Source organism: Falco cherrug, chromosome 9, assembly GCF_023634085.1.
Source record: "Falco cherrug isolate bFalChe1 chromosome 9, bFalChe1.pri, whole genome shotgun sequence".
Classification (NCBI taxonomy): Eukaryota; Metazoa; Chordata; class Aves; order Falconiformes; family Falconidae; genus Falco; species Falco cherrug.
The window spans coordinates 46403974-46420246 of NC_073705.1; the positions used below are offsets into that span (position 1 = coordinate 46403974).

General features: G+C 39.0%; 1 protein-coding gene across 1 annotated transcript in view; it reads right to left on the reverse strand.

Moving 5' to 3' along the window:
- Positions 1-16273, reverse strand: part of TSPAN14 (tetraspanin 14) — a 41689-nt gene that overhangs the window by 6779 nt on the left and 18637 nt on the right. The window contains exons 3-6 of the mRNA XM_055720203.1: positions 10498-10548; positions 5056-5202; positions 4045-4215; positions 1165-1290 (exon numbers count right to left, since the gene is read on the reverse strand). Coding sequence (XP_055576178.1) covers positions 1165-1290; positions 4045-4215; positions 5056-5202; positions 10498-10548 — 495 coding nt within the window. The remainder of the gene's footprint in view (positions 1-1164; positions 1291-4044; positions 4216-5055; positions 5203-10497; positions 10549-16273) is intronic.

Genomic DNA, 16273 nt, shown 5'->3' on the forward strand with positions numbered 1-16273 from the left:
AGCCATTTGAGCCCCCTCAGTCAACAGCTGAAGCTCACGCAAAGCCAAGCACCAAGATACACCTAGACTTGAAGACAAAACACTCCAGTTGCAGATCCCACGTAGGAAGATCATAAACACCTTCTAGATCACAACCCTACACAACACAATGACAGTATATATCTCCAAAGATGCAAAGACATTCCTTTTAAGACATTTTTTGTTTTCTCTGTGTAAGACTTATGAAAACGTATGTATTGCACAATTACAGCATAATATACACAAGGCATAGTGAGTTATATAGAAATACTAAGAGCAGAATCTCATATTAAAAGATTTACATGTGCTTATGTCTCCTTAAATACAGCACGAGAAAGTTGTAGTGGAATAGTACTGCTCCAAATTAAAGTAGAAAATAATTACTGGGGAATGCGAACACTGAATAATTCCTTGTCAAAGTTTTTCCTTGGCTCACTTCCAAGACAAGCAAAAGCCATAGTACAACCTGCCAATGGCTATCTGCACCACACAAGGACTGCTGGACTCATTTAGAACTATTCCCACTAATACTATAAAGCATTTATGTTAGTTCCTACCTCCACGTTTTTGCTTCCAGTGAAAGGGTCAGATTCCTAGTTTAGTAAACAGATCTAACCAATAAGCACCTAAATCTTGCCAGAAACAGAATTGGTTCAAACTGAGTTTCTGCATGCGCACTTTATTAGTTGCCGATTAAAAAAAAAAAAAAAAAAATCATCAGCAAATGCAGTTATTCCTACTTATCTGTCAGAGAGATGGTGTAACATTAATTCTAACTGGGGCAAGGACAGAGCTTAGACAGCACTCTCAGATCCCTACAAGCTAAATAAGAGGTCAGGAATTCAAGTAAACAATACATTGGGAATAAAAAAAAAAGTAACAGTCACCAATACTTGCAGACTCAAGCCATACAAAAATAGCTTGAATACCTGATGACAATACATTTTCAGCTGTGTAACAGGTTACCGCATCTGGACTCTAAAAAGGATGGAGCAGAAACATGAAAAGAGTTTGTCTGTACAAGAGTAATTTTTGATCACCTAGGAGACCTTTTAAAGCCCTAGTCATCACACCTTATTCAGGAATTCCTTCCTTTCATAACTCTCCAACAACATCACATCAATACAAAGCCAGGAAACAACTTACAGCAGGATCAGGTATACAACAGGAAAAAGGAACGCCACACTTCTCACGACTTTTGCTTTCACTGCTGCAGTTGAAGTATATGTTAAAGTCCCAGTCATCTGGACCCTGGGCACCACAGCAATGGTTCTGCAACAGATAAACACACACTTGGCATTTGGGGGTATGTTAGAGACAATTTATACATTAAACTAAATCTCTGGAATGGCATTCATTCATGACCTTCACTTTAAGAGTGTGAAGAATTAATGGCAGAGTGGGGAAAAAAAAAAAGAGCAAACAATACTGCAGCTTTATGAAATCAAAGCAATACATTTGGCATACTACTCTAAATATGTGTCAGCATGACAAGCGAAATCATAAGTTATCACTTTAGATGTAACTGCTAGATGTACATCTATAAATGCTGCAACAAAACAGTTTATACAAATGCTTTGTGCCCCATTATCTCCCAAGTCAACAAAAAACCAGAACAACTGCGAAGAATGTTTCTTTGACTCCATCCTTAAATATTCATGTCAACAAGTTTTCTTCTTGTTTACTTCTTCTAAAAACTGGATCCAGACATTTATGAATATACTTGCTTTCTTCTGAATGAAAAGATTTTCATATCCAAGTGAAATAACTAGTGAAGTCTCACTAGTGCAAAGGTCAGTCAGCTGCATAAGTATTTCACATAAGTTTCTTGACCTAAACAGCATAAGGTAATTATCATAATTGCAGGTTGGAGAAATCCCAACCTTTCAAGGAATGTTCAATTCCTGGAAATAATAAAAGCTAATTTCTTATTAAGTTATGCTTTGCAGTCTACTGGCCTGAGTATTTAAGGGTGCAAATCTTTCCCTGTAACGTGAGTTCTTGAAATGTTATACCATCACAGAGATTTTCCTGGTACATGAAGTCCCATCCTTTCGGGATATCTCTAACCTCTCTCCTATGCCCGCTGCCAATCTCCAAAAAAGGAAGTAGTATAATACACTGCACCTTGTATTAAACTGCCTGCAAGTCCACCAAAACCTGAAGTCAGTAAATGGATTCAGAAAATTACCAAGTTGGGACAGACACAGATGCAAACAGAGAGCAGAACTGTTTGCACAGTTCCCACAGGAAATATGATGAGAGTGCTGAACAGAACGGTCAGAACAGAAAAAAACGCCAAGAAAAGAAAAATTATATTAAGTCACTAATTCATTTACCAGAAAAAGCAAAAGAGGTTCATTTTTGCCTTCCTAGTCCCTCCTCCCTCACACACCTAAACCTTAGTAAAAGGCCATACAAGCACTTAACAGGCTAATCTATTTTAGTAAGGAAGAGACTATGAGGTCATGCACTTTCAGGCCTGAAAGTAATATAATTAGCCAGAGCAAGGAGCTGCCTACAAAAAGCCCTTCGGGTCCTAAGGCACACACTGCGAACAGAGCAAGTCAGCCTAAGGAGCACAGCTCCTTTAAAGACAGGCTTCAGTGAGGCATTTGAACACACTGCTGCACCTTGTTGTTCAGCCCTTGCAGAACCACCCTTGCTAATCCCCACTGCATACTTCCCCTCCTTCCTCAGTACTTTCAGGTACGGATCAACAACAGGCTGACTCACATTTTTCTGGTTTTTTCCTTTTTGTGTTCTATTAGCTTGTTAACCTGGCTAGTGATCTCCTTTTAGTAAGCTCAGCCTTTTACTTTCATTGAAAAAGTATTTAACTGGAGTTCAACTGTAAATCAGCTTAGCATATTGGCCTGGCTGACTATACTGAAACTAGATAGAAAGAGCAACAACTGAGTAGACAACACTGAGAGAATTACTGGTGTTGGTCATGGCCAGGAGAAGCCCTACCTTACCAAAAGCTAAGGCAAAGCAGCACTGAAATCCATCCAGGCAGCTTAGAGGATGCTTTCCTATCAATGTGTACAAGACTGAATGAACAAAACAGTTAAGCTGCTGGTAATATACAGCCGACCAAACCAGTAATCACTCTAAAATGCGCTTTGCTATCAAACTGAGCTGTGATTTTTAAACATGATCTTCTAGCAGATGAAACAGACAAAACCAACCTTCTTCCATAAAAGGAAAAAAAAAAAAAATTGAAGGAGACAAATATTTTACCTCTTTGTGAAGTACTCACATGAGTACTCTGTTTCTCTCCATATGTATTTTTTTAACCACACACAAATAAATAAAAATCAGAAGAGTCACACTCACTGGTTGTTTCCTGGGCATGATTACAAAAGCAGCTGATTGAATGAAAACCATCAGGCCCTTACGAGAACAAGTCTTGTCATCTCCTGGTGTACATCACTATCGTCTGGCAACTGAACGCTTTTAGGTACAGAGGAGCATAAAATTATTTCATCCTTTTTTGACAACTAACTGACTAGAGACTAGCCTTTCCCAGTTAACGAAAATCCTCTTTTGCTTCAAGATGAGGTACATCTCCAAAGACAAAAGGCCCTGTGCTGCATCCCTGAACAAGACTGCAGTGCCTCTTAAAATAACAGTGCAGACTACCAGTTCCATTGCACAATTTTTTCAGGCTATTTTTATTGCTCACTTCACTTAAACTGGTGCAACACTGATCAGAGCAGGGGAACAAGTCAAGAAGGTCAAAAGGCAGACAGATGCTTGGCAGAGCTTCCACATTTACAGTCAGAACAGCACTGTGTCTTAGAATATATTGCCTCCGTGATGCTTTCAATGCAGAAAGAGCAAAACAGCACATCTGTAACATGACACTATTAAATGTGTATAATATATACACAGATGTGTATATATTATTATATAAAATATCTATTCATATTGTAGAATATGATAAATTTATTTCAAAAAGGAAAACTTCCAAATCTACGTATTCTCCTAGAATGCATGAAAAGTGACAGGATATAAACTTACAATTTTCTGTAGCGAATCAATGAGGTTCTGGAGGTCAATATCGTCGCGGTAGGATTTAATGTTATTCTCAAAGAACTCCTTGACCCTGTCCCTCACCCAGTCCTGGAACAGGAAAGCCAAAACTGCCACTGCCAGCTCCAGCAGGAATATAAACACAATAGCTCCACAGAACTGTAAAAAAAAAAAGTCCCAATTAGGAAATATCCATTCATTTTGAGTGCATCCCTACTTCAGCTCCACCAGAAACAGAGAATTAGGTTAAGATTCTCATTCAGTACAGATACCATAAGAACACAGCCCGTTAAACGAGAATACAACATAAAGAAACCCCAAAAGTAGTAGAGTTATCTTTTTGATTTGGTCACCTGAACTTGACGCTAAAATAAGCGCCATACCACAGTCATTATGCACAGCACTGAAAATAATAATAAGCAAGAACGTGCAAAACACAGGGCCAAAGTAGTCTTGATGTTACCTCTTGGATTGTTTCTAGTTTTATAATTTTTTGTCCAGCTCCACTGTTTTCAGATCTAAAGCCAAAAAGAAGCCTCAGTACCACAAGAGCCATTTAAGAAGATTTCACACCAAAGTCCAAGTTTTGTCCACCAAACATTTAGAAGAAATTTTAAAGTGTAAGAGATTTTGTTCTTCCTAAACCACTATATCGTCTCCTCTCCATGATTCTTTACTGACTACATGTTCCAGAACACCATATTTGGTATCTTACATACACAATGTTAGATTCCAGTATATATACTATAACATCACTGTATAGCAGAATGAATGAGAAAGGAAGACATGTTTTCCAGAAAGGGGAAAACATACAAAGGTTTGAACCTACACTGCTTTTAATACTCCCCTGAAAAGCCTTTGAGTAATGGTAAGTTTACCATATATATTGTAACAAACCAAACTGTATAAATTAATTATCTGGGTTTGATACTAGTTCTTCACCCATTGTTCCCTGCTTTCACAAACCTAACAGTCCAGTTATATAATGATGGTACTTACAAACTTCAGAAGGCAGATGTTTTCTCTCAGTGCCCCTACACAACCAGCAAATCCCAATGTAAACATCACTATTCCCACCAGTAAGACAAGAACCACTGGGTCCAGACCATGAAGACCAGTCACCTTCGTCAGATCAGACAATACACCCTGAAAGAGAAACAGGGTAACAGAGAAAGGTGAACACTTAAAAGCATTTTCCATTTAACATTCCTTCTGGATGTCCATGATTCCAGATGAATCTGTTGCAACATTCTCCTAGGTCTATTTGTCAAACAAGCTTTCACAAGATGATGCCAAAAGCTAAGTACTATTACTGAATACTCTTCTAGTTTTAAGGCAAAAGAATTTATGCTCTATATTAACTTGAAGTACATCAATAAGAAGGGCACTCCAATTCCAGTCTCTTAAAAAATGCTAAGGAATTTTTCCAGTCCTCATGTTTAAGTGGCAGAAAGGGAGAGACATGGATATGGGTGAAACTTCGAGGGAAACAATCTTGGTTTGGTTTTCAAGGGAAGATGATTTTTCCTCTCATTGTTTTAGTTATACCCTTTCTAGTGCTGAATAGTCTTAGGAATCATCCCGTATTTTTGCAAGAGTTGGGAGAAGTATAGTCTACATACTCCCCTTTCACCCCAGATAAAATTCTTACACCAAAAGAGGTTATCTATTCCCTATTAGATAGTTGCAATTTTCCCAGTTTAGCAGCACCTTTTTTTTTTTTAAAAAAAAAAACTATCCAGAGGCACAACTTATCTTGGCATAATCTTGCCTATTAAGCTTGTCTGCCTAGAACTTAGGACAGAAATTCTATGTAAATGTAATGTTAATACAGTGAAGCTCTTATTTCTAGATTAGGTTTTAAAGAAATTTTTATATACCAGCTACCATTAAAATTCCATCAAATACATATAACACAAGCTTCTCATCTAATGTGCAAGAACAAGATGCAACATGCAGAAGACAGAAGGAACAAACAGCTGAAACTCTTAAAGTTAACAAGAACAACTTGTAGGGACATCCATGCAGCCTTGCAATAGTCTGTTTGTCATACACATCATCAACAAACAGAACATTTTAATAAGGGAATACTTTCCCTTTAAAACAGAAGTAGCAAAAACACCACAGTACAATATGCTTTGTAATAAATAAATAGAGTATGTTTACTTTTTTTTTTCCTTTGTAAAGTACATTCTGAAGCTAACTATGTTTAGTGTAAGAGGAAGATATAAGAAAGACTCGAAGTAATCAATACAAGCAGTCAAAGGAATGTAAATTCTCATCTTGCTACTCAGGTATTTGTGCTGAAGTGCAAAGAATACACATGCTAAAAGAATACCTTGGAAAAATCCCTATCACTTTGTATTTAAATGCTTACTTAACAAAAAAAATGTTTTCAATATACAATTAGAAAAAATGTATACATGGAGAGACTTCATGAGGTGCTGAAAAGACAATGATTAACAGCACTATAGTGATACACAGGAGTTCATCTTCCTTTTATAATGTGTTCCATAACAGACCTTGTTAGACCTGTTAACTTGGCAAAACAATAGAGTTATTTTTACCAAAACTGGTTGAAGGAATGAAAATAAGAAAAATATTCAACTGTAGAACTCAGAATTGCCTTGCAATACCTGGTGACTAACAGTCAAAAGAGCCTATTAAAAAGTGGTCTCCGTTTATAAATTTCCCAGCATTCAGAAAGTCTTGGGAAGCAAAGACTTTTCTAGTTCGTGTTACCAGTGACGCACTTCATTCTTACAAACTGTAAGACCTCACAGCTAACTATCAAACTTGGTCTACTGGGTTAATTATGAGTGTCCCACCTAATCAAGCCTTAGCTCAGACCCACGACCAAGGAAAATATGCCAAGATTAGCTAGGCTAATTCAGTGTCTTTGTAGAACCAACACTATGAAACCAAACCCTGTATGACGGATATTGAAACTTTCACAACTATTTCCAGCCATCTCCTTTCCACACCCAAACTCAAGCTTTTTTCCCCCCGGACAATCTCACACAAGCAACATTTTTTGGAAGAAAACTTCCTCTGATTAAAGCATGTTATGAAGAAAAGCTGGCAGGAACTGGGCTCTATTATTCACCCTCAGATGTTGCTGGTTCACAACAGTTTCTTCATGTTCACATTTTATAATATTCTCTTTTGAAGAGAAGGTTGTGGGTTGGTTTTTTTGCCAAACAAAAGATGTTAAGTGAAAAATCCTTAAGGAAGCAAACAAGAGGATTAATTCAGGGGACTATCTCATTCCACCTCACTCATCTCTCTAAGGATGCTTCTGCCTGTGCCATCTGCAGGATGGTAAAAGCTCTCCGAAGCACAGGCTGCCCTTTATAACAGCACCTATATTTCATACCAGCATACAGGAATGAGGTCTGATACCTGAAGTCAGTGTCAAAAAAATCCAAGAACAAAACTCAGCCTTCAAGACTTCCTTTCCAGCAAGCTAAGAGTTCAACTGCACAGTACTTAACCTGTTTTCCGCTTTCTTTAATTTTGTAAGCATTATGCCACCATCTCAACTGAAGTATGTTGGCAGAAAGCAAGCATGGATTGCCCTTAAAAGAAGTGTTTAAAATACCAAAAGCCAAGCCAGTTACTGTCTTGAGGTACACTAGTAGGGAAACTACAAACTACATCTAAGGACAGAGTTTATTTCTTATAATGAAGTTCTGTAAACTGGATGTTGGTTGTCACAGTATCACACTGCCACTAATTATAACACAAATTACACGGACATACCTTTAGTTTACATAACGCTGTATACAAACACAAAGATCAGCAGACTAAAGAATAAGTACACTTCATCACAGAGTAAATTAGGGTTGGAAAAGTCCTGTCTAACACAGGCAGTCCCAAACCCAGACACAATACTCCAGATCCAGCCTCACGTGTGATGAATACTGTTGGAAAAAGCTCTCCCTCAACCACTGGCCACATCGGTGCTAATATAACCCAGTATGCTGCTGGCCTTGACACGGGGGCACACTTGATATTCAACTTACTGATCAACAGGAACTCAGGTTTTTTTCCCGCAAAAAGCTGCTTTCTAGGCGGTCAACCCTCATCCCCTACTGACACATTGGGTTGCTCGATCTCAGGCACAGGATTTTGCACTTGCCTTTTTTCTTTTTTAAATAAACTTCCATCAGGTTCCTGTCAACCTATTTCTCCATGCTTTTGAATTCCCTCTAAATAAGTCTTGCTTTGAAGTAGACTGACTGCTCCCTCTCCATTTGTTATTAGCCATGAGCTTGCTGGAATGAAGTTAGGCTGACTAGCCTCTAGTTTTCCAGATCCCCCTTTGTGTCTTTTTTGAAGTGGTTTTACCAATAAAAACTGGTTTCCTGATGAAAGGGTTCAGTGTTATTCACATTGCTCCCATTAACTTTCTCTTTAGTGACTTTTGCACTCTCTTGGGTGAGAGATAAACATCTATCCAGTTTTTATTGTGGAGACTTAATTTTGTGCAGTTTAACATTGACGTGACCGTTCCAAATATTTCCTTATGACCTTGTAACTGGGTTTTGTTAATTAGGTACACCAGTTAAAGAGACTGGATTTGGCTCAAAAAGGTAACACAAATCAGGATGAGTAACATTTTTACATATAGTATTTTCAACATTTCTCACAAACCACTATTCTGATTTTGATATTTTGTAAGAAAAAGATGCACAGGATTTATAGACAGAAAAAAAGGCTGCTGAGGAATCAACAAGAAGTGTAATCCCAGCAGAAAAAAAAAAAAAAAAAAAAACAACCCCCAAAAAAACAGGGAAGGTAAAGGCACCCAATATACTTCATGTTGCACTGGGAGACAGGATGTTTGAAACTTCCACCACCTGTAGTTTATCTTTGAGTTTACCACTGCAGCACAGCTTCTGGAATGTTTTTCTCCTTCTTCCCATCTATTGTTCACCAAGATGTTTATCTGTAAACACACAGATCCACATATCCATATCCCCTATGGCTGAAGAATGGCACTACTGTGAAAGACTATCCACACAGCACAGAACAGACATGAAAAGCACGTACAGATTTCACAAGACATTCAGAAGTTCAAAACCACAGAAAAAGCTTTGAAGCCCTTATCTGCAAGGTATGACAGAGAGCAAAAATAGTTTAGGCAAAATTTAAGAAGTCAAGATAGAAAGAGCCTGTCCTTGCCTTTTAGTAACTTCAGCATACCATAAAGTCCGTTTGGCAAGTGGAGGTAGTTGTAAGCTAGTAATTTCCAACCACACAGATCCTACATGCCTCTTTACAGAACAGAAGACAATGTCTGACCATGAAAGAATACAAATTCAAGACAAGTTTAACATCCTCCCTGAAGGGTTGGAAAGAAAATCCTTTTGTAACAACATAATAGAAGGTAAATGCATTTGTGTGTGGAGATAGGCTGCTTACTGTACATCAATAACACTATCTAGTTGTGGGAAGGTGTGCATGCACATAGGCCGCAGGGAGAAGGAGAATAAACATCCCAGCATTAAGATCATCATCGTCAAACTCTTTCACTTCCAAAAAACAGAACAATCCCACAACCTCTCTCTATGTGGGTAGCTGCTGCATACAAGCACTCTAAAGGAACTGTTACACTACAATGGTATTGAAGTGTTCCTACTCAGCAGCACAATGGAACAACTGAGGGCACCTGCCCCTCGCTGTTAATTAAGATGCAGATCAGTAAATCTGCTAGTAGTTGTCACTTTTTCCTACTGCTTGCAGTCATATTAAAGGCATGCTACTACATTCATAACAAGAGGGTGAACCATTCATTTCTATACCTAAACCATCTCTTCTCTTGTAAAAGAACTCCATAGGTACATGCCCACACAGACCTTCTGTGATTGAGGAAGTTATTCAGCTGAAAGAAACCTTTGCCAAAAATAAAGGTGTTATTCAGATTGATCATGCTCCCCAATTTTGTCTCTCTACATGGAGATGCAATAACACAAGCAGCTCCACGGAGAGTAAAGTAGAAGACAACAGATGGCCTGCAGATTGGAATACTTCAGAACAATGGTCCCAAAAACACTGTTTTAAATAGAAAAAGATATCTTTTACATTCCTCCCAAATGCTTCTTGTTTTTAATAAAAAGAGGTGGGTAGACATGCGTATTTTAGAAAACAGGCTTTCAAAAGAGAACCTGTTCCTAAAGACTATTCATAAAGGTTAAAATCTCCCTAGCAGCCTGCTCTTACAAGTTTACAAAAAAGGTCTAGAAATCAAGGCTCACAGCTTAATACCTGATGAGGGACAAGAATGAAACTAACTAAAACCAGTTTAGATCATTTGAACATGGTCCTGAGCTCAGATGCTACATCTAACCTTTGCTGCCTCCTAAGGAAGTAGTTTCACTGGGGCAAGGAGCAGGGGGGTGCAGCCATCAAGCAAAGACCAGTCATTTCTACACTTACCTTTTCACTCCATGCCCAGAGACCAGCTGCAAGGAAGGCCACTCCAGCTAGCTAAAACAAAAAGGAAAAAAAAAAAAAAAGAATTAGCTATTCTAAACACATTCTCAAAACACAGCCAGTAGCACTGTTGCTCAAGTAAAATATTCTCTGTAATCTCAGACAATAGCCATGGGATATTCCTCCCCATTAATCAATCTCTTGCAAAAAGGATTTAGAGTGCTTTATTCCATAGCATTCTTGCATATTTTTTTTAAATTATTTCAATTTGATTTTTCATGATTACTCAAGAAGCACACAGTCCTAAATTAACAGTTCTATACAGTAGTGTGCAAGTTATCCATGTTCCAATGACTTGCTCTAAACCTTATTCCTGGCACACTAATGAAGATTTCAGAATATTTAATGCATTTTGACTTTAATCCCTATTTAGCCATTTTGTAGTACCACTGCCAGACAGTAGCCATACTTGACTCTTCATAACTTCTCAGTGTCAAGGCTCATTGTATTAGCCTCTCCTCAAATAAGATAGTTTGTCTCCTGAATCCTTACCTTGTTTAAGCCCTTTTGAATTAAGCTGAAGTAATGGTCCATCTACTTTCAATATCAAAACTAATTGTCAACATATAAACATTACACCAATATATGTGTTTCTATAATAACCATGTCTGAATTACATTCATCCAAACAAAGCAAGAGATCCTCATTCTAGTCTTTTATTCCCTTTCTCCATTCTCGGGTTGTTTGTCTAAAGACCCAATTTCAATAATCAAACTAAAATGGCCTTTCTACAAAGTGAGGGCAGCTCCCCCTCACTACTCTAAAGCGGCATTCTACTCTGCTGTGTCCATATAACCTTCTAAGACATTGAGGTGCTGAAATGTGTCCAAAGAAAAGCAATGAAGATGGTGAAGGGTCTAGAGCGCAAATCTTATGAGCGGCTGAGGGAAATGGGGGTGTTCAACCTGGAAAAAAGGAGGCTCAGCGGGGACTCTTATCGCTCCCTGCAGCTGCCTGACAGGGGCTGTAGGCAGGGGGGGTCGGGCTCTGCTCCCAGGGAACAAGGGACAGGACAGGAGGGAACGGCCTCAGGTGGCACCAGGGGAGGGTTAGATTGGGTGTGAGGGGACATGTCTTCACCGAAAGGGTGGTCAGGCACTGGAACGGGCTGCCCGGGGAGGTGGTGGAGTCACCATCCCTGGAGGTGTTTAAAAGCCATGTACATGTGCCACCTGGGGACATGGTTTAGTGATGGACTTGACAGTGCTGGGTTAATGGTTGGACTTGATCTTAAAGGTCTTTTTCCAACCTAAACGATTCTATATAAAGTACTGAGGCTGCTCCCACCCCCAAGCCTTACACAGATTGACAAGCAGATCCCAACAACTGAAAAATGCCTTGAAAAGGTGCCCTTTCCTCTAGGGAACGCAGCATCTTGTATGAGCTAAACAGGCATCACAGGCAAGAAGCAAAAAAATTAAATAAATAATGAGACCCTCTTACAGGGTCTCATTCACAAGACTATACGTATAGGTTTTAAGTACCAAATTGACTACTAGTAACATGGAAAGAGCTACAAAGTAGTGCTAAGTAAGTTAAATTTCCAGGTGTTGCTTAATAGACAGCACGACGACTACTCATCTCGGACTGTGCATGAACTACAAACATTTGAAGTGATGATTTGGATCAAAGCACAACTTTAAAAATACTATTAAAACCCACACAGATATAAACAAAATATTGATCCAGATTACCCTTAAATCTTAACCCAGTTATTTTCAGAGGAAGCAGCAACACTGGTGGGGGTAATACTCAAACTTGCATATCGCTAAGTTACACCATGCATGCAATTGATGCATCCTTCACACTTTCTCATTCCAAAGGCTCCAGAAATGCCAAGGCAGTTGAAGACAGCTGGTATAATTTGCAGTAATCAAGGTAAATTACACAGTAGATACAGATGGTTCTTTGGGAATGTTTTCTAAAGATATGAGGAAAAAAAACAATTGAGAAGACACACATCCTCCACAGTCTGTACACAAGCTAATGTTAGTGTAACGCTAATACTGTGCTATTGAATGCACAAACAAGACATCCTCTTCAGACTGGCTGCCTTTCACCACAGCTGCCATCTTAATTACATTGTAATAGATTCTCGATTAAGCAGAATTTTCACCGGCATGCTTCATTTTCACCTCAGAACACAAACATTGCTCTCATTTTTATGAAGTGTTCAGGTTCACAAACTATGCTATTTTTGTGAAGTTATTTCCATGAGCACCTATGCAAACTAGCTACAAGTAAAACTATCAGCAGAAAAATAGTCTCATAGAATCAACGTGGATAAATCTAATACTTAATTCAAAGACAAATGATTCATAATTCTCACTAGAAGCAGCCAAATCATATACATTATGTTTCTTTAGCAAAAAGACAATGAAGTATGGTACACTAGCAGAAGAAACAAAGCCATTAGCTGCTACTTTTACATGCACAATCACCAAGACAACCAATTTGCAAGGAAGTAAAATATTAGCTGTTTAACCAAATGAAATTCCTTTGCTTTAAATACCACGTGCAAGATACTTTAAGGTAAGTATCTCACTGAAAATTATTGTAGAACACACCATGGTGATAATACTACCTCAGAAGTTAACATGATTGAGCACACCCAATACAGAGTTCTACAGACAATTAGCACCAGGAAAACACCCTCTCTTTACCACTTTTTCAAGTGACTGCTATGAGGCAGACCAGGGAACTAATCCAGCCTGAACTGAAGGACAAGCTTAACCCTTCATCAGCTCACTGAACTAACTTGTCACAAGAATAGGAGAACAGGCTGCTGAGAAATAGCAACTCTAACCGAAAGTGCTCCCAAGGTGATAAGTGAGCAAGACCGCTATTTCAAGAGAAAAATTTTGAAATTTGCTTTTCACCAGAATCTGGACAAGGTGTAAGCAAGAACAAACTGGACTACACAATTCACTTCTATAAAAGAGCCATTTAAGCCATATCCTGCATGAAAGGTTAGATGGAAACATACGTAAAGCACCTCAGCTGTACCCCTTTGAACAGGAAACTCGAACTAGTAACCAACGCTTTGTCATTTCCTGCTTTAGTACTGAAAAATCCACATTATTAGCATATTGCATTGAGCTGTAAGCTCCACTCAGGAGATGTGCAATACTGATGCCAACTCACCCACACCATGCACAAGACCACTTAGTTTAAGCATTATCTGTTCCCAACAACAGTTTAAATTCCTTTGATTATGCTATCAGAATCACCCTACTGAGAAAACAGGTTTAATTTGTTTCTCAAAATCTAAGTTGCAGCTAAGCATAATTCTTGCAAGAGAACCCTTTGCAAATAAACTGATTTTGGCTCAGTCTGCCTCAAGGTCTGGTTAGAAGCAATGGGAATGCATTCTTATTGTGCTCAGTTTGCATAAGCACAAAGTGTTACTCTTACAGGGAACACCTTCTACCCACTGGACAATCCTATTTCGCACTGTAGCTCCACCCATGCTGTAGCAATCAGCAGCCTACAGCCCTTCCTTCCTACCCTGATCTTTCCCTCTCAGGGTCAGGAAACCACCTGGTGGGGGATTCCTTCCTCTACTGGGCACAGCCTTGCTGTTTTAAACATCCCTGAAAAACATACAGACACTGCAAAAGAAAATCTTATGCTAGCCTAAGTCTTCTTTTACTTTTGAAAAGTAAGCTCAGAATTCTTTTCCAGAACTTAGAAGAGATTTTTTGCCCATAATCATCATGTTCAGGGCATCAATGCCCCATCTCCTATAGCACTTAGTAACAGTGAGCTCACATGCAACCTAAAAGGCTTTGGCAGAGCACACATGCAATCCTACACTTCACTGAAACAGCCGTGTTCTGGCTGAGGTGCAATTCTTGGACTACACACCCCCCCCCCCCCCCCCCCCCCAAAAAAAAATATCCTTCAGCTGGCGACAAAGAAGCAAGCACCAGAGACAGGTGATTGAGGCATCACCTTTTAATTCCTAAGGCCTTCCCAAGTACAGGCTGGAAGATATAGAGCAGCGCTGCACCCCAAGACAGGGCACCCATGCACTCCTCCTGGAGTCAGTTATCCAACCTCTGCCTCCACAACAGAACTCCATCGCAAAATGACTCAGAACAGAAAGGTGCCAAAACCAAGCTCTTCATTTGGTATTACTGCAGGGTTGATTTCATTATGACAAATGAAGGTATTTGGAAAAAAAAAACCCACCAACCAAAACCACCCAAACAAAACCCACCAACCAAAACCCCAACTTTCAAATTCAAAAGGAGGTCCAGTCTTGCTGTAACAAGGTCATTTCACTTAAGCTTCTGAGCACTGCCTAAGAAAACTGCAGTTATCTTAATGGTTGCAACACTGCCTCATCACTACTCACTAAAACAAGAATACTTGCAGAAGATAAATCTTATTAGCATGCTTAAAAAGCAAGATGAAAATAAAGTAATATCACATTAAAATCATGCTCAGGAAGACAGAGCCTTCCTATAATCTCCATTCCCTTTCTTACAAGGGAAAGCCAAGCAAAAAGAATAGTGACTTTGCAAGCCAGTCATACACAACTAACTCAAAGCATCAGAACTGAACGTTCTATTTCCAAGTTGCTTCTATTGCCAAGTTGCCCCTCTGGGGAAAAAAAACAAACCACCAAACCTCCAAAGGACGATGAAGATTTACAGATTTCTAAAGGCTGATTAAACTGTGTGCTTGCTATTATTAAATTAGTCATATTTGTCCTCCAAGTTCAGTATTTTGTTCCACCCCATTCTATGTGAACTGCACTTGAAACATGGCACAAACTGAAGAAAAGCAGCCACCTACTAAAAAGTTTAAATACTCTGTAAACTACTCACTAAGTCACCATATGCTTTAACTTTAAAGTTTACACAGTGACTGGTACTGTCTTTAGAGCTACAACAGGGAAGTCAACATGCATCTTTAAGTAAGCCTGACAGAAAAATAAATGCAGCTCTTCGCTTACATGCGAATTACCTGGCTTGTGAATAAAGCCTGTCACAAGCTGAGACACAGGTGAGCTACCATCATACCTCCAGTAACAGCTTACATGGGCAAAAGGCTGTCTGCACTCCTATCTAAATACCATCCCTCACACCCATTATATAGTGGCCACCCTTACTAACATAAAACACAAAACCTGCTCCCACAAGCACCTCTCCTGCAAGCCAAGAAGAGGAGGGAATGTTAGACGATTCACTTAAATGCTGCTTTTTTGAATCATGGTTACATTTCCCTTCTGATTTTGCAGTCCTTCAGTTCTTTTAAGGCACATAGAAAGTTTACTTTGTTCTACACATGATGAATTTGTCCAATTAAAGATATTGTGAGACTAGTCATCCCAGCCCGCAGGACATCATAGACTCCCGAATCATCATGTCAGCTAAATGATTCATGCATCGCCTACAGGACTGTCTCTCCTCCCATTCAACATTTACATAGCTTGTTCTACAACTACAGGTGCTGAACTCTTATCAAGAAAGAGCTGTAGTTACACATAATTTACTAGGTCAGCCTGATAGTAGCTTCTCAGAAGAAGCCTCAGACCATTCATTGAGCAAGACTACTAGTACCTGTTCAGAAAAAAAATTCCTCCAGCCAACAGATGATCTGAAACACAAAAGCTGCATTTCAAATTCTCCTCAATTTTTCTGCATCTCTTTCTTTAAAAGTGATTCTTTAAGGCACAGAAAAATCCTTGGAACTTCATCATTAATTTCAA